Source organism: Tauraco erythrolophus, chromosome 7 (genome assembly GCF_009769465.1).
Source record: "Tauraco erythrolophus isolate bTauEry1 chromosome 7, bTauEry1.pri, whole genome shotgun sequence".
Classification (NCBI taxonomy): Eukaryota; Metazoa; Chordata; class Aves; order Musophagiformes; family Musophagidae; genus Tauraco; species Tauraco erythrolophus.
In genome coordinates this window covers 32,613,710-32,639,570 of record NC_141471.1, presented here as the reverse complement: position 1 = coordinate 32,639,570, position 25,861 = coordinate 32,613,710, and the positions used below count along the sequence as shown (strand labels likewise).

Below are 25,861 nucleotides of genomic sequence, written 5' to 3'. Positions count from 1 at the left end.
ACGACTTGAGTAAATTTCTAGTAGAGGCAACAACTTTCTAACAAACCTTGAGTCTGTTCTTTCATGCACTTCTCTTTTATCACTCCGGAACATCCTGTAGTGTCAGATGGCAGATTTTATAGCACAACCGATCACAATTTGAGCTGTTCAGCAATTTCCAAGTGTCAGTAAAACAAAAGCACCAGCAGATCTTTGCGCAAAAATGTAACCAGACTTTATGAAACAACAGTGGCCCTTGATTTTCCTTTCTGTAAATCCTAGTAACATGCCGGGTGAGAATGTGTGCTGTGTATCCTTTGAGCACACCACAGACCTGGCAGCTGTGCGTAGGGTGCTGTAAGTCTTTGTTAGAGCTGACTCTGGTCTGTTCCGGGACCAGCACTGCCATCCCTGGCATGATTTAGGAAGTCTGAATGCTGGGGTTACGGAGGCCTGTCTCTAGTTACATCCGCTCTGCCTTATAGTAGTCCATTTCCCTTTCCTTACGGGCAGGATCATGACCCAGTGTTTCTGCGGTGCTAGCGGATTGTCCTGATGCACATGTCAGTGGCCCAGCACTATCCTGAGGCAGCTGGGTGATTCTTGACAAACAGCTTAGGGGAGTGTGTTTGGAGGCATCTGCCCATGGGAGAATATTGCTGGTTTACATTTTATATTTATGTATATTTATACCTGGGATGGAGAGTGGATGAGAATCTGATCCTTTTTTAGCATTTTAAATTTGATGTTAGTATGCAAGCAAAATATGTATGTGCCAAAGAAAAAAGCAGAGAGTGGTTCTGACAGGTTCTTAATTTTTTTGTTGGGCATCCTTACGTTATTTTGACTGATCTGAAATACTGGAACTGAGTTTGCGTGTTAAATGATGCTAGAGATTCATTTGCAAGCTGCTGTCTTATTATTTAAAAATAGTAAACTAATTAAATTCTCTCCCTAATCCACTTTCTGTCACTCACTAAAATCGTGAGGGGGGAAAAAATAGCATTTTGAAAACTGAGTCAATAGAAAATGCCATACCTCAGCTGTTGGGATTTTTTTTGTAACCAATACTAATGGGATAATGTATCACACCAAAGCAAGTCATGTTGAATTTGAACTATTTTGGAAAAGATGATTTAAAGACATTTGCACAAAACTGCTGATTGGCGTGGGCAACGGACTTTGCAAATCAGCGAATTGCTGTGTAAATTCTGGCCTTGTCAGTCACTCATGTTCTAAAGTATGACCATAAAAACTGAAGTAATGGATACCAGTGAAGGCCTTAATTCTCAGAAACAGGTAATTAAATGGTCTACTGAATTAATATTCCAGGGACCTAATCCAGAGAAGTGACTGGCTAGTATTTGCCAACTCTGTTCTTAACAGGACCTCTAGCAGCCAGCCTGTATCACTCACTACATGAGCTCCAGGACAGACTGTCCATTTCCTCTTTACTCCATTATAGTTTCTAAAACATGAAATAATTTTCTTACAGCAGATACTAATCTCTTATCAATAGAAAAAAAAAATGGTTTTGATTTCAGCTTCTTGAAGTAAGTATTATGTTATGATTTTCCTGTCAGCAAACACATTTTTAAAGGGGGAAATACTCTAAAACTAGGCGAGAGAGAAGATGAAATCAAGCGGAAATGCATTCCTCACAGGAGACAGGCTAGTTTTCCTTTTTTCTTTTTTTTTTTTTTTTCCTAATCAGTCATTAGAATCTGTTTCTGAAATCTTAACTTTATCAACTGCAGATAGGAGGGTGGAAATATGTGTGGAGAAATTCTTTTTTGAATGAGTTCCATTTTCCCAGAACTCCAGTTGGGATGCATGATAAAATTATCAATGAAACGTCCTAATTTGATCCTTAACCAAAGGGATGTTGTCCTATGAATCATCTGTGTTTGTGGGAGGCAACACTGAAGCTAACAGAGCAGGAATGGAACCCAGATGTTTTCTGGGAAGCTGGTTGCACTGTAGGCTGTGTGTATTACCTAATGTAGGCGACCATATGGAAGAAAAGGTTGGAAACATCCCATTACAAGTCATATATCACTGAGCTGACAGCAAGGATTTCAGCTTGTTTTTATTTGAATCATGAAAGCAGCTGCTCAGCTGTCCAGCTGTATTAAATTTAACCCTTTTCCTGGCAAATGAATTTTGCTTTATGAAATGGCAGCCAAACAGTTTGATGCGCTTGCAGAAAAATGCAGGTTCAAGGGTCCTGCGAAAACTCTTGCCCCGTCCAGCAGGACAGCACCAACGATGGCTCAGTCTGCTGCTGGGTGACGGTGCAGTCGCTTGATACACCTGTGCTTCATGAAACACCAGCAAGCTGCTTATCCTGGGAAGGTTGCAGATGAAAGAGCTACACACTATATGAAGAGAGTATTTGTAGATTTTTTTTTTCTTTTAATCTACTTATTCTTCAATTGTTGCATACCTCTGAAATGAGACATTTCTTTCCCATTTCTTATGCCATTCATTTTTTTTTATTTTTCTTTTCAGTTATTATTGATTCTTTCCTTAATTTTCCTTCCTTTTCTCTTTTTGTGTTTTTGTATGGTGTTCATCTCACTCCATTACCTGCAGCCTCTCTTCTCAACTCCCCTCTGCTTTTCATTCTCCTGGCTCTATCCTCTTTCTTTTCTGCTCGCCTCCCTATTGTTTTCTCTCTGTCACTGGTATATAAGCTTCTCTTAGGGATCATTCCTTCCCTGCCTCTCTATCCCCTTCTCCACACTGTTTGCTCTTTACTATGTCTTTTGAAGAATTTCCTGTTTCCATAGATTTGATATTTATATGAAAAAGCACTTAGTTTGCAGAAAGGCTGTTCCCATCAGTAGGAAACAATCTTTGGCCTCCAAATCAATCCTTCACCACATATGTCTCAAGCAGCGTATTGATTTGTTATTTTTTAGCACTCTCTTGCTAAAGAAAGAGACTTTAACTGAAGCCTAACAGTTACAGTTAAGTAACAGCCTTATAGTAAGTACAGACTTTAATTTCCTGTGTAGAAATCTGTAGAAGAAATATAAGGAGTATCCAGCATAATACTAAACCAGATTAGTAGTTTTGGCACACTAAAGCATGCTAAAGTAAGTTTGTCTCTTACTGTTTTGGAAGCTGTACTCTTTATTCTGTGCTGTGTATACTCTGACCTCCATGTCAGTATCCTCTGTGTTTTTGAGCATGGAGGTTTTCTTATTTTACATCTTCATGTTTTATATTGTAGTCATAATCCTTTAAGACTACGAAATATTTTGGAAGGATTTCCTACACATCCATCAATAAGAGGCTTTGGCATAATGAAATGGTATGCTAACGTTAGTATTTGTATTTGATACAAATATTTACATCCAGATTAATTCTTTCCTCCTTAAACACAGTAGAAACACAAGAAGCTCAGCAGCGATCGCTTCCAGGCAGTGCTTTGCCTCAGTTACTGCAAGAGAGCCCCTGGCATAGCCATAGCCTGTAAACCTCCAATCCAGGCGCTAAGATGTGGCTGCAGTAACAGTATCAATCTCTAGTTAGTTTTGGGAAAGAGGTAGGATCAAGAACTGAGATCTTGCACTCCAGTTAAGCGCAACAGGAGGTGTTGCACTTGGCCACAGGAAGGTTCTTCATGCCCAGGTACTGTGAACGACAGCCAAAACACAGTCCTCTTGCAAAAGAAGTAACTTCTGTAATAATGCTCTGTCAGTAATTCCACATGATTTCTCTAGTTCCTGGAGGTTTAGCTTTCTTATTATTAAAATAACTTCATTGTTTCTTTTCTCTCATTGCTTGTTTCCATTTCCCTTTCTGTCTCCGTATGCTATTCTTCTGAAACTGGATGTACCTAAGACATTATTTTCATACCTATAACAGGTAGTCTGTTTTCTGCTAAAACCTGCTGTTGCGACTTTCCAAGATTCTGCTCATTGTTTTATCTAGCTCGCACTCACCCACTTTGTATAACATAAGGTTATATCTTTCTATTTCGTAAGACTAAATTTTCTTTTCCAGCCTGTTAGTCAGACCTCTGGTATCACATTAAACCTTTACACCTGTGTCCAACTTATGGTTAATAAGCATTTTCCTTACATTCAAAGTAATAATCCAATCAGCAACTGTAGCTATCTCTCAGACAGTTCTGATGGGGGATACTTGGCTCATACTGATCCTCCTCCTGGTGAAACAGCCTTTCTTCCCTGCTACAGCAGTGTCATATCTGTGGTTGTGTAGCATCTGCTCCTTTCACGAATACAACAGGATTTGGATCTGTAGAGAGACTGTGATTAGCATGTATCTGCTTGACCAGCTAGATTTACACACAAAATATGCCTGGAGTATTATGTTCCTTCAGGGGACATATGGAAAAATCTTCAGGTTTTGCTGAAAGTTTTGTTTCTTGCAAATATGGTGGTTTTGGTGAAAACAGTTAAATTTGTTTCTTGTTATCATACATTATTATCTAACTTTCTACATTTGCATTATTTTTAAAACATTTTGCTTTATTTCTGATTACTATTCAAGACTTGGCTTTACAGTCATTCTAAGGAGCATCATCATCTTTTCCTCTCCACATACGATGTCTTATGGGTATGTTCTGCAGGTTGATATATTCCTTTTGAAGTTCCATTTTTCCTATGGATACAAAATTCTTCAAATCTCACTTGTTTCTAAGATTTTATGTAAATCTAAGGCCTCAGACTAAGCAGTAGTTTCAAAAAGCTACTGTTTGTTTGGTATTTAATTAATTACCTAACTAGGTATAGTTAGGTAGCTAGATATCTTCTAGGCTCTCTACGGAGATTTTCAGGGCTCCCCTCTTGCAGGGGAAGCCACAGTGGGTCTCTTCCTGCAGCACAAGAGGCTGCTCTAACTCGTGGAGCCTTAACACAGAATCTTGCCCAAGCAATTCAACCTGATTTTGCTATGAGGTCCTCCAGGTGGCAATGCAGACAAACTAACAGGTCAGAATGCCAGTTTAAAAATACTGAACTGAGAACATCTAAAGTTTAGATTACCAAAGTAAAGCAGTCATTTTAATTGTGTTTAATTTCAGATGTCCATCATTCGGATGGGACTGCCAAGTTCGTGTAAATGAGAATTTGGCACAAAACGAGGGAGATAGATTTGGTTTATGTAATCTCATTAACATCATTAGTTCATAGCTAAGATTAGAATATGAGATATTTTTAATGTTATAAAAAAAAAGCCAAACCCACAAGTAATTACATTTGAAGCCACTAAAATGAATCACTGTTTATTTTTATTATTGGCGCTTAATTCTCCATAGTAGTGTATATTGGTAGCCGTTTATCCCTTGAGGAATGCATACAAAACATCACTATTATGATTTTATATCATTTGTACAAATTTTATAAAGATAACAATATTTGTATAGTTATAACAAGATGAAGATGCAACTTCTAGATGATTTAAAAATTTTAAACCTCAGGAAATAAAAAGCAGCTAAAATGTTTAGACAAGAGATTTTCAGACAATGAATTTAAGTGTACTTATACTGTGCAAGTGATTATTTAAGTATCAAAAAGGTCTGACTGGATGTTCCATGTTCTATTTCATAAATTGTAACTTCGCAAAAAGCCAAAACCCAACTCTTAACAGTAAGAAAACAAAACCTCAACTCTAAGTTACATAAAAGATTTAAATAGGATTTTTGTCTATACTTGCTGTAGAGATACTGCAACAGCAAACAAAAATGAAAACAAGCTCCCAGTGCCAACCTACAGAAATCAGTGACTTAAATTACTATTAATTTTTGTGATTATGCGAAAAGGTGATTAACTTTTGCAGCATGTCACAATGTGCACTCCTTAGCGTATCAACCTGGCAAGATTGCTTTGTCAGAGAAAGGAACTTTAGAGGGAATTTAACCTTCTTAATGAGATTTATATCCCAGATGCACCTATTTGAAGCAACCTGTAAACCTCTTTCAGAAAATAAAGTATTCTGGAGTTTCATGAAATTATATCTGATTTCTTGAAGAATTTTTTTCAACCTGACCTACCATCTGTTTGAACTGCAATACTAGTTTCTCACATGAAAGAAACAAAAATCTCACTTTAAATTGGCCACTCAGATAGCTAATATCAACAAAACCCCACACAACTTTTCTGATTTGGAGATTTGTGGGGTTTTTTTCTGATAAGATACAAGATTTAGTATTTATAGCTGAAGTTTCTTAGATGCATTTTATTTCTTTGAAATGTTGTACCTGTTTATGTCAATTCATTTGTTTTGATTTCACTTTTACTTGTAGTTCCATGCCACATGGCTATTCTATCTGTACAGAAAACTTTTAAAGGAAGTGTCCCTACTAAACATGTTTTATTTTCTGTTTGGGTTTTTTTTTCTGCATTGATTGCTATGATATTGAGCACTGCTTCAGCTAAGCATTCCCCAAATAAATGTACACAATAAATCTTTTGTGATGGATTACCAGGCCACATAATTATTTACAAAAAACACACAAATGCTCCAAGCAGTGATTAATTAATTAATGTGAATTAATAAATTTAAAAATTAATTATAGGGATTACTATAATGCTATATAATTTAGAATATGTTCCTCCTAGAAAATTCCAGAGCACTCTCTAGTCTAAATTAGTCATTTCAGATACTCTAGTGTGGAAAAATACATTTATATTCTGTAGTATGTTATTAGATTTTAGCCAAAGCATGAAGAGAAAAGCTAGCTCATACAGCTAGGAATTTGAGGATCTATAATCCTGTTCTACATGTGCTTCTTAGAGTGCCAATGTGGCTTCCCAGATCTTTTTGCTGTATATAGAAGTTGTAGATATTTTGATTTTATTACAGACTAAAGTTTAGCAAAGCATTTGGGGAAATGTTTTTAGGTTGTATTCTGTTCTGTAGGTTTTTCTGGACAAAATATTTGTATGCATGGTTTATTATCACTGTGGGAACTGAACTTGATTCAGAAAGTTCTTCCAGTCATATGTTTTTAATACCCATATCCCCTGTAACTCCTGTACGTGTGTGTTTCATGTTGTTTCATATTGTGGAATTGATATATGTAAAGGATTTCTAGTGTGTATATATATTTGTTTATAATATTCTTATCACTTCAATACCAGAGCAACAATAATAATCCAAGTTCCAAATTGGTCTATCATGTCCACTTTGCATAGAGGTGACTTGTAATACTCATATTTGTCCTTTAATGCCCTAGGTAGAGAAAATTATGCCCTGCCTGTCAGATTGTCATTTGCAATTCCTTGTCTGTCTGGGCTTGTTTAGTTGGTTTTGGTGTGTTTTTTTTTGACCCAGACACTACTCTCCTTCAGCCATGAGCTAAGCTTGTCGAAACCTGGGTTTTTAGTCACAGTTTTCCTCCTTCTATGGTATACCAATATAAACAGCAACTTCTTTTCTCCGTATTCAAAGAGAATGTATCACTTTGGAAGCAGTTTAAGGATATGAATTTATAAATCCTTAGAACTGTTTATTTAGCTAAAATTCTTTCTGACCTTTTTGCCCTGGAATTTATTCTGATATGTTATCATCATTCACATCTTCATAGATGAGGTCCAACGTGGGCTGTCCAGGATGGGAATGGGGTGTGTGAGAGGTGAGGGGCTGGTACACGATAAAAACATGCATGTAGTTCCTACAACAGGTGGGATGCCAGGCCAGGAATTGGTACAATAGTACCAGCAGAGATTGGCACAGGCTACTCGGGTTAAAAGGCAGAGTTACAAGATAAAGTGAGGGAAATGCTAAAGACAGCGGGACTTTGTTTTTATTGCTGTTGGTGGAGAGAATCTTGGTGTAATAGCAGAATGGTGAGTGTAACAGTGAAAAGAAAGCAGAAAAAAAAAAAGAGACAGAACTAAGAAGGGAATTATAACCATCAGTGTGTGAGAAGCATTTTCCTCAGGAAAGCAGCTGAAATGACGTTATGAGAGTTCTACTGCTGTTCTGTGGAAGAGGCAAGTTTTCATTGTGCTTTATGTGTTTATTTGTTATGTGTCCCAAGAGTCTGTTTTTTCATCTTTTTAGGCTTTGTAAGCTTAACAGGGGATATATGCTGACATGCAGATGCTGCTGACATCTTGGCTTTTTGCTATCTCTTTAACACTGAGAAGATAGTACTGACTCGCTATATGAGTAAATAGGCCTCCTTGTGCCATTCCACCTACATGAGGCAATTTTTGATTGTCTCTGAATGGTGCTTCTTCCACCATATGTTTGACCTGGCGATGATAGATTGCAGGTCTTTTCTTTTCCCTATAAGGAAAAAGAAAACCTACCATTCCCTGAACTAGGAGCCATATTTGAGCAAGCGCTGGTAGAGTGTTTGCCTGCTTGCTATGGCTTCAGAAATAGGAATCCAAGTCTCACTCCATAGAAAAATAAAAATATTTAGGTTGGAAAAGACCCTTAAGATCATTGAGTCCAACTGAAAACTTAACACTACCAAGTCTACCACTAAACCATATCCCTAAGCACCACAGCTACACGTATTTTAAATACCTCTAGGGATGGTGTCTCAGCCACTTCCCTGGGCAGCCTGTTCCAGTGCTTGCTTTTGGTGAAGAAAGTTTTCTTAATATCCAATGTAAACATTCCTGGCACAACTTGAGACCGTTTCCTCTCATCCTGTCTCTTATAATCTGGGAGAAGAGACCAACACCCACCTTGCCACAACCTCCTTTCAGGTAGTTGTAGAGAGCAAAAAGGTCTCCCCTCAGCCCCCTTTTCTTCAGACTAAACAACCCCAACTCTCTCAGCTGCTCCCTATAAGACTTGTGCTCTAGACCCTTCATCAGCTTTGTTGCTCTTCTTTGGACACTTTCCAGCACCTCAATGTCTTTCTTATAGTGAGGGGCCCAAAACTGAACACAGTATTCGAGGTGCAGCCTCACCATGGCTGAGTACAGGGCGATGATCACTTCTCTAGTCCTGCTGGCCACACTATTTCTGATACATGCCTGGATGCTATTGGCCTCAGCCACCTGGGCACACTGCTAGCTGTTGACCAACACCCCCAGGTCCTTTTCTGCTAGACAGCTTTCCAGCAATTCTGACCCAAGCCTGTAGCGTTGCATGGAGTTGTGGTGACCCAAGTGCAAGACCTGACACTTAGCTTTGTTGAACATCATACAATTGGCCTTGGACCATTGATCCACCCTGTCCAGATCCCTCTGTAGAGACTTCCTACCCTCCAGCAGGTCAACACTCCTGCCCAACTTGGTGTTGTCTGCAAACTTACTGAGGGTGTACTTGATCCCCTCGTTCAGATCATTGATGAAGATATTAAACAAAATTGTCCTCAATACTGAGCCCCAGGGAACACCACCAACTAGATTTAACTCCATTCACCACAATTCTTTGGGCCTGGCCATGCAGCCAGTTTTTTACCCAGTGGAGAGCACACCTGTGTAAGCCATAAGCAGCCAATTTCTCCAGAAGAATTCAATATTTATGCCAAAGATTGTTCCCAGTCAACAAAGCTGTAAATTTCCATCTGATTATTTCAGCTGCAGAATCATGGTGGTTGGATACTGTTAAACCTGCGTGTGCTTTTGCCTAGTTACCAGTAGCTATAAAAACTATTGTATTAGACTTGATGCACCGGATAAGTTCAGCCGGACTCAAGAGACCAGAGGCAGTTCTTGGAGGCTTCTCAGGGACTGCCTTCTCAAAAGCTGTCAAGCACCTTGTCAAGTTTGTACCAGGCAGTGCCTGCAATACAGTGGGATGTTTTCATATGTGGTTAGATATAAGTGTAACGTAGATTTAATTTAAAATTGAGTTAATAATATGATGCAGACACATCAAGCATTTGTAATAACACAAGATCTATAGGAAAAGCAGAATCCATAAGGAAATAGCCAAATAATTTTGATTAATAAATGTATTGTGAAGTCATTCTGTTTCCATAAAATTTGTGTATAACAGAAGGGTTGAAATGTGTTGAATAAATTATTCTTCTAAAAGTAGATCCAAACATACCTTACAGAAACACAGTGAAATTTTTCATGGAGATAAATAATTTTCAACTGCATTTTTAAATGCAAAAAAAACAAGAAACAAAACTCAAATCCACAGTTATATCTTTGGGGTTGAAAAGTTCTTCCTCCCCACCCCTCATCTCTGTAATAGGCTCCAGTCTTATCAATCCCACACAAGAGTGTCAGTGTGTTTTGACAGAATGATGATAGATGTATGTATGTTTACGCTTATTTCCTGCTTCCAAATATACACATTATACTACAAGTTTTATTTCTTTTTTTTAATCAACCACACTTGCACAACTCCCTTCTTAAGGTTTTACACTATCAGAATGGAACTCTCATTTGATTTGTTTTTTAAATGAATATATCCCAGTACAGTGGTTCATAAAGAGAACATGAGGTTAAGGAGATAAAATCATTACATAGGTCTGATTAGTTTTCCGTAATTTTTTTTTTTTACTCTAAAATTGGTTAGCTATGCTAAAGATACATAAAGTTACTTCTTTCTCTCTCGCATTTTCTAGACAATTATATTTTGGTACTGAATATAAATTCACATTGAATTCAACAAACTTTGAATTAATAAGACTGACAAACCACTGGGCGAAATTACAAAAATATGAAAAAACATTTTTTGCTTTGCAATTATTACTTGTCCTTATTATTCATGTGTGTGGGAGAAGAACTTTGCAATTAGCCCCTTCAAGACCTGTTTTGGAAACTGTACATAGAGATACCATCGCAAAGTGGCCTTTGTCATTACTCCATAGCAACCTGTGGAAGATGCCAGGCCCAGCTCACTCTGAGTAGCTGCAGAGATCCTCTGGGAGCCATCTTGTGTGCTACAGTTCCTCAATATTTTGGCATGGCTCATAGCCTGGTGAGCACAGTAAAGCATGTTGATCCAGTTCTTTTTCCATGGATCAGAATCAGCCCTGTAATAAGGTCCCACAGAAAGCTACTAGCTAGAGCTAGAACGAACCTATGCATTTAAATTAGGTCATTGCGTGAGTTTAGTTAATGAAGAACTCATGTTTGTTTGTTCAAAAATACAACATCTGTGTCCAGACTTGTTTAGTTCCTATTCATTTTTGACTTTGTTCCTGAATGCCTTTACATAATACTGTAGACTGTGATAAGCTTTTTTTCAATCTATAGATAGCTCATTCATTTCTTTTTCTCTGGTTAGTGGCAGCTGGAGCTGCTTTGAAGTCACTTTTTAAACCAGTTAGCTTCTCCTTTATTCCAAAAATCAGTTCTCTCTGATAGTGTTATTATGATATCAGTAGTAAATCCCTTTAGATACAGACTAATCTTTTTGCAGTATCTGACAATAATTTCTTTAACAATCAGGAGGAGACTCAATGCCATACTCCAAATTGTCTGTAATAGCCTCTCCTCAGGTTCTATTATCTGTCATCACTATAGACATGCCTATAAGTCTTCTATAAGATTATCTTGTTTCTAAGCTATTTTACTCATCTGGACATCATTTGTTTTATGATGCAATATTTGTTCTCATAGCTGAAAAATAAGTGGATTTCTTGCAGGCTTTCAGGGTTAATCCTGTATTTTTTATGTGCATTCTCCTATAGACTTCAGTAAGATTACTTTTGTGAGTTAGGGTTGCAAGATTAGATCTTATATCACATATATATGAATTTGTCAGAAGCGTGTCTACACTTCTGTAACCCCGTCCCCTGTTATTCTCCTACTTTAAAGATTTTTATGATAACACACTTATTTTCTATAGTTCCTGTATGATTCAATCTTTAAGTATGCAGGCTTTCAACAAAAAAGAAAAGTAATGTTGTGTTTTTATAGTACTGCTGAAAGTATGATTTGGCTGATATATATGCATAACTGCAAAAAGCTTCTATTCTGAGAGTGCTTGAAGGACATGAAAATAGGAGATACTTTCAATAAGTATGGAATAATTCATTACAAGTCAGTTGAAGGGTAGAAAAATAATTAAAAGAGCTAATGCAGAAAAATATTTCCAATAACTAAACTGAAACTAGACTTAAACATATAGTATTACTCAGGTTAATTCTATGTTAATTAGGCATCAGCAAAACCTCTTTGATCCTTAATGAACAATTGAAATTCATTGTATTCTTATCTAAATAGTTAGTGGGGGATTGATTCTTATTGCCAGAAAGGGACACTATCTTGGGCCGCCTTCTGACATTTTCAAAGACATCTGTCAGTTTGGAGAAAAAAGGGAGGATTGCTCATTTTTTAGCTGCTAGGTTATCAGATTCTATGTTATAAATACTCGGACGAGAAAGTAGAAAGGTCAGGCCCTGGTTCTTTTGGAAGTGAAATGAATGAATTGCAAAGGAGAAAGTGAGACAGGATAGAATCAACCTCTAGTGTATAATAAAGGCATCAAAATTCCCATAACTCACTCCCCTGTTTGAACAGTTTTGGACAAGGTGTGGCTTAAACACAGTAGTTCTTTTCCTGATTTTGTGACTTCCTTACCCGCTCAGACTCACTGACTTCTCATGGTTTGGTCAAGTGAAACCACTTTCTTGCTCTTATTCCATTCACAGAATAATTCTTACGTGATCCATCTTGCTGGTGGTTTCTACCACTAAGAGGGGAATAGCAGCCTGCGTGGTTGAGCTATGAGATCACCACTCAGAGCGGATCTAACTTGTTATCCTTATGGCTTAGGAATATTGTATCTACCGCGCTGGATTTGACTTCACTGGTCTGAAGGAGTGCTCAGACACCGTCTTACAGAATGCCTTTGTGGAAGCTGTCAAGCCATACTGTTGCTCTGTCTGAGGAATGTACTGGTGAGGAGAGCAACTTGGCTCTTAGAGCAAGAACATTGGTAACATATTTCGATCATTGAGCTGAAGCAGAAATAGGTGTCTGGTGTCTGGGCAGGGATCAAGACAAAACCAACAAAAAATTGTTGAGACTGAATGTAGACAAAAGATCTTGATGAACAATGAAGTGGAGAGGGAGAGCCCTGAGGAAGACTGGTTGTGGTGGCTGTTCAAGTAGCCTGCTGCGAGTCTTTATTCAGACGTCTTGTGGGGAGAATGCCTTTTTGATTGTCTGTTGGGGAGAATTACCACTTTTATAGAGCTACGCTTTCCCGAAGCACTTCCCAAAGCTTTTTGCAGACATTGATCATCTGCTTTCTTCCCCTGTTGATAGACAGGTGTTTCTTCATTTCATAGGAAGAGAGGCTGTGGTAGAAGGGGCAGGCACTGACTGAGCACTGCAGGTAGCAAACAAGTGCAGGCATGAATGAGACTGAGAGAGCTGTCCTTAAAATAAGCAACTAAACTAGTGAACTGATAGTGCATCGATTGATTCACTGAGCAATGAATAACTATTATATCCAGAGTTTTTACGGTCGTACATATGTGCTATTCTGCTGTTCACATATCAGCTATAACTATCTACTGTTCCATTTTCACTTATATTATTAACTATGCTTTAATTGGACTAATTAAGTACATTTAAGAAATACGTATATAATACTTCAAAAGGTAGAACTACAGAAAAATGTTGAAGAATGTCAATATAAGGGCTTCAAACCCACTGCGTAACTTTTCGGAAACAGAAGCATAGACTTCTGACCAAGTGTGTCTATGAAAAGATCATTGGACATCAACGCGTATAGGCAAAAAATGGCAGATACGAATAATTACTAAGCAGTTACTAAACAGTATCATAAGTAACATGCTAATGTATTGTAATTTCAATGAAATTTATGAGGTACGTGATGTCATATACAATTCTTCGCAAAATCAATGTATAATGTAACTTTGCATATGTATTTTCTTTGTCTTCAGAGTTACACTAGGGATAAATATGGCCCTACAATTCAAAATCAAATCCATATTATGACATTCAGCCCACAATCTGATGGAATAAACAAATCTTTCTAGAAAATACCTAGGTTATACATATTTTATATATGTGCTTGAATTTCTGTGTGCATATATTAATATATATAGATACACATACAAACTTGTATGAGCAATATCTTTTCAATAGTATGCAGAATCATTTTTTTCCCTGAAATAGTCTCTGCTTTCATAATTAAGGTCTTTATCCTGATCACTAAATTTCTGCTCAAGATGGGAAGATGGGGAGTATTAGTGCATACTCTCACCTTTTTTATAGTTTGAAATCCAGAAAAAAATCTTTTAGAACATTTTTAGTGTTTAGGCAATCGGTACCTGTGCTGCCAAGGCTTATTGGAAGCAGCTGGATGCCTGCCTCTGTCCTCCCCCTTTCTCGGAACTGCTGCCAGAACAGGTAGTCAAGAACGGAAAGTACAGAAATATTTGAGCATCTGTGCTCTCTCTCTCGCAGGAAAACAGCTGTGGCTTCCATAGGAAGCACTCATTTTTTCCCATCAGCCAAGATTCTGGATACCCTTGGGTCCAGTTTTGGCACAGCAAGCCAAGTAGGATGCAGTTTATGGCTTAAAACTTATGAGAGAAACCGTTCAGGCAGTCCCATCCCTGGCAGAACATTGAGAGAAATTCCCCAGGCTGCAAGCCACATGTGGGCCTCTGACCTTTTATTAGCACACCATGGGAGAGGTTAACAGTTGTTGAGACTTCAGTCTTCCCTTTGACATACAAATACAACAATACCAAGTAGCCATTCCAAGATAAGTATATTTAGGGCACAACATCCTTTTTAATCTAGGAGTCAACATAGGGGGGAAAAAAAAAAAAACGCACAAAAAAACCCAACAAAAACTTAGAATAAGAAAAAGATATATTTTATATTTATATTCTATAAAACTGGAGCCTGAATTGGTATTTTTTCCAACATTCTGCAATTGTTAATGATCTGTGATTTTTTAAAAATCAACATAATCATGAGATGGAAACAAATTTTCTCATACTATTTTTAGCTCTTCATGTGGTCAGTGCCATGAGTTATGGAACTAAGGTTGCTCAATAGCTGGAACAATATAAGAAATGCATGCAATTATCTGATTTTTAGGATATGTGTTGTGTTTCTCCAAGTACATAATTGTTCAGATTTAAAAAAAAAAAAAGTAGAAATTCAGAATTATAGATATGAGGCTTGTCAGAGAGAAGTCACAGAAGGCCAAATCTATGTCTTTTTGATACATCTTTGTCTTCTCAGCATTACTATAGTAAGTGAAACCATCTGATTTTTCAGTAAGATGGGGTTTGGGAAGCAATGCCTTTTTGAGGAAACAGAATCATTGTCTGTTTTGCAGCTAAGGAGCTGTAAAGATCAAGAGTCTTGCCCAATCTATGGCAAAGAGTGCAAACTGAATACCCCAGCATCCCAGGCTTCTACTGTAAGTCCTTGATTATTCTTTCACAGTCGTAGAGGCAGACGATTTTGACTATGCAGTCCCATGTTCTTAGTGTAGAGAGTTTGCTGAGTGTAAAATAGGAGCGAGCTAGCTCATGCTTCTGCCATCAGTCTTTGCAGCTATTGTCTGAATAGCCAATGCAAGCTGATCTCTAAATTTAATAATCCTATGACTACTCTGACGAGAAGCAGGTTCAACTCTGTCCAATGCCTGAAACTGAAAAAAAAAATATTAAAGCAGCAGACCTTGCTTTTTGTCCTTTTACTAAGGTGATAACCACATATGAGAATAATATCAGTGGTCTTGCACAAGGTTGGTTATTGCAGAAAAATAGTTGCTAAGTAAGGTTGTTCCATGTGCTAAGCAGTCACATCTACTGCTATTGGCAAAGTAGATCCTACCAAATTTTAGTTAGAGGTGAAGGGTCGCTTTGTATTCACTGTGAATAAGCAGAAATACTGGGCTGGTGGGGAGCCTGCACTGAAGAAGGATCGAGTACAGCTACACCACAGACACATGCCTGTCTAACCATTTACACACCTTTTGCAGCTTCCTTACATACCTGATTCCAATGCTATACCATCCTTATAGGTAGCTATTATCTCATGACAATTCAAAAAGATTAAACAAGATTTTTATGTTCTTTTATTAACCTGAGGAGTAGCTTATCATCTTCTCTTCTTTTTGTATTGTTCTTTTACATGTCAGAACATTGATCTTATTGTTCCTCCTGAGTCTTTTTATTTTTTTTCTCAAGAATACACAGCAGAATTGCTTCAAGCTTTCCTACAGGTCAACATATCTAAACCTTTTATCATTCTTAGTGTCTACTTCTCTACTATATCTAGCTTATCTATGTTTTCCTTAAAGACTTCATCACCTTTTAGTAGGCTTGATCAATACCTAGGGGCTACATTAAATGCTTTTGTTAATACCTTCCACGTTTATACTGGCATCTTTTTGTATCCTCATTGTATGTTTGAGACATGTTTTGTGACTGCTCCAATTCTCCATTTTTTTTCCGGTATACTCCTGACTAATGATTACTCCTCATTGCATACTTTTATATTTGGTCTCTCTTAAGTCTAGTATCTTCCATTTTTATTAAATTACACATTTTCTTCAATATCTCCTGATTTTTTAAAAAACATTATGAAAAAAATGAAAAAGGAAAAGAAAGATGTTTCGTAGTTTTTTGTATTTTAGAAACGTTATGATATAAATGCCTACTTTTTCATCTAAATTCTGTTTTCCCTCTCATTTTGTGATATAATAATTGATTCTTCCTTTCTGGAGGTTGTTTCTTCCACTCAGTTCTGTACCCTCCACAGAGAAGTTTCACTTAGACCATATTCCCCTAGTTTTCCTAGTAGAAAGTCACATGGATTGCTTCCATTTTTTTTTTATTTTCTGTAAGCTAAGTAAATAATACAACTACATTGGATTGACATAATGAGTAGCATCAATGATTTAGCCCATTTGAATATATCTGTGGTTAATGTCGATAGCAACGACTTTTATATAATCAAAAGATTATGAGTTTTGGGAATGGGAGTTTCCCTGGACAAGGATAGAAGCAACAAGCCAAAACACAGAAAAAGTGTCTTGAGAGCAGGCAAGAAAGAGACACCAATAGCCAGAAGGAGATCTACTTTTCCATGTAAAGGGATGGACAAAGGGCTGGACTGACCTCAGCACATTTTTCTTCTCCTTGGAACTTAAAAACAGTCAGTTTACTGCTTTGGGCCTTAAGAGGGTTGGCCAGCAGGATGGGTGTGTTCTGTCTGTCTTGTATCTTCTATAGCAAGATTTTTCCTTTATGGTATAAATGAATATTAACCCATTTCCTTTGTTGACAACTTCAGAGGTTGATTTTTTTGTTCGGATGGTTTTTTGGTTGGTTGGTTTGGCTTGATTTTTTAATGCTGAGAACAGCCTATGATTCTATGATTCTATGTTCTTCATTTTTCAATTAAAGGATTCATTTCTCCTTACATGTTGGCTTTAAAAGCCATCTTTGTCTCAAATGAGTTTTAGCCTTGATCGTCCTCTGTCTTTCTTGAATATTTTTCTGGTGTTTGTTCACTGTGCTGGAAATCCCTTCTGCTTGTCACTGTTTTTATCCTTCTCTACACATTCTTATTCCTTTCTTTTATGTCTGCCATTAGTCACAGTAGCCAGTTTTTCCCCATCACTTTTTTCAAAGTCTGCAGGAAAGTTTTTCCCATCAGTGATCTAATGTCTGTGGGTTATAGTTAAAGGCTGGGATTATTTTTTTAATATATTTTTTTCCACACACAAAGGAAAAATTCCCATTTTGAAGCTCATAGCTAGTCAACTTTCTCTCAAGAGGATATTTAGTATGCCAATGAGTGGAGATCTTCCACTTTGCAGCCACCTTTGTCAGAGCTCTCCAGGCTGACAGAGTGCTCTTGGTTCTGTTCACCACCCTGCCAGGGTGCTTATGCACAATAGCCATGCACTGAAATGAAACCATCTGTGTAGAAACATGCAATATTTTATGTCTGCTAATGGAAAGACTGGACACTGACTTACCTAATGTTTTTGCTGCAATTTCAGTATAGTGTTGAATTAAACTGACATAAAAATGGAGACTGAATTATCTCTGTAGATGCTTATTTGGTGAATGTTACACAACTAGTAAATATGCGGTCCAAATTCTGAAATGTTATGTGTAGCATTTTTTTCTTCTATATTCCGACTGCAATCGTGGTGGTTTTTTTTTCTGTAGCTGTAATTTTCCTGTATTTTCAAGCAAGGATGCAGGCATAAAGGAGAGATCCCTCCTGCATGAGCTCCTTTAAATGAATTTGCCCCATTTTTTAAGTAAAAACTTACTTGCATGCAGGATTAAGCAGTATGGTACCTAAACTTTTCTTAAACTCATAGCCATGTAAGAAGAATACCCTTACTTTTATCCCAGAAATATACATGTCAAGTCTTTCTTGCATAGAGTATTGCAATTAAAAGCATTCAATTCTTCAAGCCTAAGAGAACAATTACAATTTGATTTAATATCTCTGCAGTAAACTATCGACTAAACTAAAGTGAGCTTCATATTTCTTGAATAAGGGAGATTAAATGGCTTCTACATGTAATTTAAAAAATATCTTGTAAAGTAAAATAGTTCTTTGCAGATGTCTGGTTCACCCTCCAACTTATGTTTGAGCTGTAAGTGATGCAGTGGGGTGTATGTAATTATGCTACAGCTGCTGACAGGCATAAAAGTAAATGAGATGTTTCATCTCAATGGATACATTTCCTGTTTAAATGTTTAAGAAAATAAACTCAACAGCTTTAGCCAAACTGAGACAGGACTATCTCAAATATTTTGTTTCTGTAATGAACAGCTATTAATAACTCTTTCAATCTCATTTGGCCTGTTAGCCTGCAACAGATTAAACTGGTATGGTCAGTTTTGTTGTCTTAACTTTTATGAAAGCTTTATTTTTAATTGTTAATTTAAAATATAATAATTGAGAAAATTTCCATGCCTGTTGCTTCTCAACTTTGATGGAAAATGGAGGCTGAAAAATTGTAGAAAGTTTAAAATAAAAAAGGTGACCTTCAGAGTTAAGCTCTTCTAAAACTGTTGATCTTTAAACTTGTTTTTCAGTACTGTGTTGTCAAAAATGAAACTAAAGCAATATGAAAGAACAATAAACAGAAATTCTAAAATATTATTATGCTCCAGAATGCGTAAAAAAATATTTATTTTGTCTGCAGGTTGTATGAAATTTTTAAGCTCAGATGACGATTGACCATTTATAATTACTAAATAATTTTTTTAGAATGCATTTGGAAGACAATGAAACCGGCTTGGTCCAGAGGTTATTTTCAAATGTTCATTGAACAGCTAAGAAGAGTTTTTTTGTTTAACAGGGTTTTACTTTGGAGACAACTTGAAACGGCTAACCATTTAAGAATGATCTAGGAATTTATAGATGCGGTTAGGTAACTTACTGTGAGAAGTATTCTCAGGTGTTTCAATAACATATTTTAAAACAAATTTCATATTGAAGAGATGCAGAGCACTTATGTGCATGTTAATTAGTATAATGTTGATACTGTCTGCAGCTTGCATTAGCTCATCACGAGGTGAAGATTTAATAATTATTAACATGCTTTGGAGTTCCTATTCACATGACTGACAGCAAAGCTTCCAGCTTTAGTGGTTTTTTTTGTCTTTTGGGGAATGAGGTAAAACCTTCCTAATCCTAGTGCTTAGGTTGTGGATTATTCTGTGACCCAAGAGAGAAGGAATTTCATAGGTAACAGTTCAATAGGATACATATATCTACACAAGTGATTTGAGAGGCAGTGGGCTGATTTCTCCTGAGTGAAGGATGCGATGCAAGATACCATGCTGGAAGCACATAAGCCCTTTTAGATCTAAATATAACTGCAATAGCACTGCCTGTGTAAAAATCCCCATGTATTTAGCTGAGGGATGTGACTTACTAGCTTGTGTGCAATGCCAGGAAAGTCAGAGTCAACCTGGTGCTGTGCTGAGAGATTTAACAGCTTATGTCCTTGCTAGCTCAGGCATATCTGCAGTGCACTTGATTTCATACCGGGGATGTGCCCAGCTGTGAAAGCAACAGATGAATATATATATCCTTTCTCCAGATCTTTCTTTGTCTTTCCTGAATAGGCAATATAAGCCTTGTAAGGTATGGGGTCTTTTGCAGCCTATGTTTTCATGTATTATCGAGCTTTAGAGTCTCAGACCATGTTTCAATAAAAGAAGGAATGTTTAAAGCATTTAACAGAATAGGAAAGAGATGTATATATCACTTTCCAATTGTTTTCTCATTATCTTTTATTAATGAAGTATAAAACTAATGAGGTATATCATAGTAGCAAGAAACCAGTCTGTGAGTGAACTATCAATATGCTTTGTGGCAGTTGAGGATACTTGGCTTAATCCTGTATGTACCAACAGTCTCTTAATACACACTTTGTTCTATGTCAGGGACATGCTGAATCTGTGAAATGTGTGTTGCACCGGTAGCCTGAATGTGTGTCATGAACTTTATGGAGAATTTCTAGACATCCTGCCACTTTTACAGATATCTTAGAGAAACGCTGTGAAGCAACTACTATTGTAGCTGTCCCTGTTCCCTTCTATCCACAGTTCCTTGATGAATAAAAAAAAAAAAAAGGAGAAGGAATCTTTTTGCTTCTTGGTTTCCCTTTCCAGGTTATTGTTATTGCAAGTTTTTTGGTAGTGCAATCTTCTTGATCTGTGCAGTGTACATGATGAGCAATTTCTGGATCTGCTGTTAATGCCATGGCATTTCTCTACTAGCCTCAGACTGCTCACCTCAAAACATTGCACTGAGAATCAAGATCTATGTGTTTATTTCCCAAATGCTGACTTCCAGAAATAGTGAATCTCTTCACCCACTTCTGAGACATGTTATTTTCTATCTTCTCTGTATAGTTCAGCACCTGAAGCAGTCCTGTGTAGAGAACTGGGAAAACAGCAACGGTATCAGTGAAAACTGCGCTATTTAGATAGCTGTGAAATCTGGACTAGTTTAGTCAACCATTTTGTTATTAATGTTAGTATTTCTTAGTAATTGTTATATCAGTTCATGATCTCCATCTTTACTAGAAAAGGACAATGACATTACTCTGACACAGCCTTCTCAGATAAAGTCTAAAAATTACTCTATTATTAATATTGATAGCATAAAATGATTTCCAGTGCCTTTGAAGAAAGCATGTTCAGATTTGTAGATAAAGAATATAAAAATAACCTTTGTCATGTTTCATTTGCAGGATCAGTTAAACATTACGCAGCATCACATTGAGAGGGCTCACTGTTTATCATATTTGCCAGTAACGGGTCCACTTGATGATGTCAACAGCCAATCTAATGAAGTATGTGGATGTGCTGATCTTCCTGAGCGTCTCTAGAGCTAGGAATACATTACCCAGCAAAGAGATATTCAGAGAATTCAGTATCCAAAAGACTCCTGTTCATATGGTGTTGTACCTCAGATAGAGCCAATTTGTTGCACAATTGCAGACTGTCTCTGTAGCGAAATTTGGAGTGAACACGTCTGGGCAGAATCTGAGAAATGTCAGAGAATCATTGTATGATTTAGATTAGAAGAGATGTGAGGTCTTGTGGTTTGAGCCTCTTCCTCCTTCTTAATGCAGGACTACCTGGACATTTCTTTATGTTTCTAGACCAATGTCTAAAGCTTTCTAACTCTATCCAGACGAACTCCGCAAGAGGAAAGACACTGTATCTGGGCAATTCAGATATATAAAGCCATTACAAAAGAGGGAATGGCAGAAAATAATATTAGTGATCAACAAAGCTAATCATGCAGAAGTGGGTGCCTGAATTTAGCTAATGATTTTGAAGTTATCTACAGCCTAATAAACTTTGATCACTCCTGTGGTGATTTCCTGTGAAGAGCAGGCTCAGTCCTGCAGTCAATCGATTAGTTAAGCTATCTTTGTTCTTGTGAAGAATGTTATTTACGTTTCTGTTGGCTTATTCGGGGAAAGAATAGGGTCTGTATGGAAATAGAAAGGCTGTACGAAAGGAGGTAATGTAAATATTTGGAAGAAGACTATCCTCTTCCAGCAGTCTAAAGCACAGTCTATAATTAATCTGTAGTTACTTGAACAGGTAAATGTAACAAGTGCTTATATTAAGGTGGCAAAAAGTTTGCATTTAACTTTGCTGCATTTATGGTTGGGAGAAATTCTGCTTTTAGGCCTAGCCGTTCTATATATGACCACTGTCCACAGTAATTTTTCATTTGAAGACGGAAGTGAAACTATTGTTCTTATGTAATATTGTTTGTGGGGGAACTTTTCTTGGTGCTAAAATAGAAAAAAAGTATAATATTTAATTCTACCTTTTTATTTCAAAACAGGTTGAGTTAGGAAAATGATATATGAATATTTTTATCAAGGGAAAAATATTAATTGGTATGGACTATACAGGAAGGAATGAGAATTTCAGACAATAATTTAGAAACTGCAATGGAAAAAACAATCACAAAGCCAAAAATCAACCTGTTAGGTTGTGAGAGAGTTGAACAGAAAATGCAAAATATCTGCACATAGGATTCAGGAAATATGTTTTCCCAAGGGCATTAGAAAAATACCGGTCAACTATAGTTCAGGTCGCCTGGCGGAATGCTCTTCTGCTGCTTCCTGCTGCCTACACGACTGTCTGCTCAAAATTCTGGCACGTATCGTCTCATCTCAGTTTTCCATTGCTGAAATCACCTGATTGCACTATTCATTCAAGTGGGTCAAGCCTTGTAACTCCGAAATATGTAGCAGCAATCAAAGGAAACTGAACTCCAACCTACACAGCAAGTTTCTGCTTGGTAGCCCCATGCAGCTGGCTCTGCTCAGATTAGGTCAGCATTATAGCAGTAGAGCCAGCCAGAATTGCTGTCATTCAAGAGAGGATGTGGCCCCTTAATTTTTTTCCCTGATGTTTGGGTTTTTCTCAAACCTCGTCCCCCCCAAACTTGCAGCATTATTGTTTCATGAATACGTTATTTCCATCGAGTACTGGCAGTCCTGACATTGATAGGCAGTGAATCAATACTTTTATAGAATCGTGAAGCCAAACTAGTTCTACAGATCCATAATGTGCAGTATGTGGTTTTTCATTTTGGATGTAATAACTGCAATTTGAAATACGCCCCCACAACCATTGATTGCATGCCTTAAGAAATTCACAATAAGAATTTAATTAAGAAAGAAGAAACTGCATCACTCCATTTTAAAAAGAAAAAATCACCCAAGATGTTTTTTTCATTTTTGGACTATAATAGCAATAACCATCTTTAGCTGAGGACATTTCCTGGGGCTTAATGGCCCATGGCTGTGCTTCTTCAGGTGATCATTATCTCCCAGCAGTCATTAATCCCCTACAAATGCCCTGCACCTCAGTCATTAAATGTGCTTAAACGTGCTTCTTCTGAAAATGAAATACTTCTATATTTAATGCATATTCCAGGAATAGGAGTGATCTTTCTGAGGTGAGGAATGAAAGGAGTCTAGTAGCGTGTCAGAGAAGTGCTAATTATGACAAGTGGATAAGATCTTTTTCTGGAGATAGCACGACAAAGAATTTTTCTGCAGTAAGAGCATCTCATTATTTTATGTGTGTCACGATTCACGTTCATCCCAATTACATAACAGCCAAATCAGAAATACAGTTATTTGTAGTTATTTTTCTTCTACAGGACATCTCAGCATAGAAATAAAGCATCTCAAAAAACTTGAAGAGCATGTGCTTCCAGCATTGCTTAAACAGTCTGTCCATTCTAGAGCTGTAAAACAGAGCTATGCAGTTTTACAAGGTGTTTGTGATAATGCAAGAAAAAAAAGGAAGTTAAATCTTTCATACCTAAAGGTCTGAAACTCTTATAAGTAATTCTTTTGGTGAGAATTTTATAAGTCTTTCTTACAAATGGGACTACAAATACAGCACCAACTACCCTTGCTCAAATAGTGAAGGGAATTTGTCTTGCTAGAGGTTGAATGGGGATTGGATTTTTTTGTTTGTTTGTTTGGAATTTTACTTACTGATACGTCATGTTATTTCCATCTTGTGCTACTAAGTATGTAATGTATAGATTACGTGAAGCCTATAACTGTCCCTAACTGATTGTGAGAGAAACCAGGCCTGATCTCATCATATTCTCTTCAATGAGTGCAAAATGAGTACCTTTTAGGTATTATGATCATTTATTATTTATACTGGACATTCAGATCTCATGTACTTTGGTGAGTGACTGTGTAGATAAGAAATAGATTTTTGAGCCATGCATTGTTAAATGTTGACTCTAAAATTATGTTAATGTTAAAATTGAAGCTGTCCTAGTTCAGTACTTTTTGATTGCAGATTAACCTGAAAAAAGAATTATTATAACCTGATCCTAGAATTCTTTTTCTTTTCAATTTTCTCTATTTCTTCAAATAAATAAAAAAAAAATCATTTGAAGAAAATACCTTTCCCTATAAATGGAATGTTATGTTTAACTCACAGTGAAAGTTTCATTTACTTCAGTAACCCATAACAACTGCCTTAATTTTGCAGTTTTCTAAGTTAAAGAAATTTTGTAACTGAAAGACAAACATTTCTTTCTGAAAATTTAAAATACAAGATTTCACACACACACACATGCATGCGCGTTTTATCCCGCTCTCTTTCTTGGTTTTTGGACAAAACTATTACCTGAATTAGACGGTACCTTACAAGTTTCTTACTCATCCTAAAGCAGTTTTCAGTAAATAAACCAATGAGAAAAAAAAAGTTAGATGTTTCATTGAAATTCACTGACTAAAAAAACGGAGATGCACATAGCCAAGGACAAGATAAAGAACATTACATCTTATTTCCAATCTAGTTTATATCTCGTCATAAATAGCAGGTTGGGGAATAAGTATTGATCTATCGTAGTGCAGCTAGAACACTTCTTCTGCCGTAGATTATATTTAAAGCCACTTTGGGTATTTGTATCCTATCGTACCACTTACAATGTCAGCATTCTTCAGACCATTTGCCAAAAAATCAGTTAACATTTCTGCACCTACCTTCTGTCAGCTGGTGTTATTATTGTCCTATCTTATTATATATGACTCGGAGTACTTCAAATACAAACTCGATAATAAAGTAGGGAAGGTCATGAGACTTTGCCAGTTATCTCATTTTGGTACCATTCAGAAAGAACAAATTCAAACAGGAATGTACACAATAAAGAGTAATAGAAAAAAGCAAGTATACATTCCTAAAGTGAATTTTTCAGTATGCCTACAATTCTTGTATCATTTTTCTTCTTGAGATCTCTCTGTTTTCACCCATTCGTTATATTTACAGACAAATATAGTTTTTAAAATCTTATATAATGTTTCTCATTTTAAATTCTGTGTTGCAGGTCTTGTTTTCCCTCTGCACTGTATTCTGGGGAATCCAAATTATGAAGCGGATCATTTCATCCAAAGATAAACATCACTGAAATAGCGGATTTAACATCACTTAAATTACGGAAACAGCACTTTGGAATAACCTTCTAAGTTCCTTGGAATTAATCAACCATGAATCTTACTGAATCACAATAATTTCGGTTATGATAGGACAGGTTTGTGGTTTTGTATTAAGGTTTGAAAGATTCATTAAGACTTGTATTCATTTTTATCTGATTTTTTTAAACAATATTTAATTTCCCCCAATTTAAATAAATGTTCGTTCACAACATATATTTTTACGTTCAAGGAATTATAAAATCTTAGAAACCATGTAAAACTAATTGCATTTTACAGTGATTTTGTTAGTAATCATATGTGAAAAGTATTTTTCATGATAGGAATAATTAAAATCATATTTGCTGTAACCTGGTATAAAGTGATTGACTATCTTCCTATGGAGGCTAAACACAAACATATGTGAATGTCAGTTTTTCCATAATGATTGAATTACACTAGAATCTCAATGTCATGCCCAATTCAGTGTTCATAACATACAGCTACATGA

General features: G+C 36.7%; 1 protein-coding gene across 1 annotated transcript in view; it reads left to right on the top strand.

Annotated features, from left to right (window-relative positions):
- AGMO (alkylglycerol monooxygenase) overlaps positions 1–25,346 on the top strand; it is a 197,039-nt gene extending 171,693 nt beyond the window's left edge. The window contains exon 13 of the mRNA XM_086614920.1: positions 25,266–25,346. Coding sequence (XP_086471046.1) covers positions 25,266–25,346 — 81 coding nt within the window. The remainder of the gene's footprint in view (positions 1–25,265) is intronic.
- Positions 25,347–25,861: the final 515 nt, after the last annotated feature.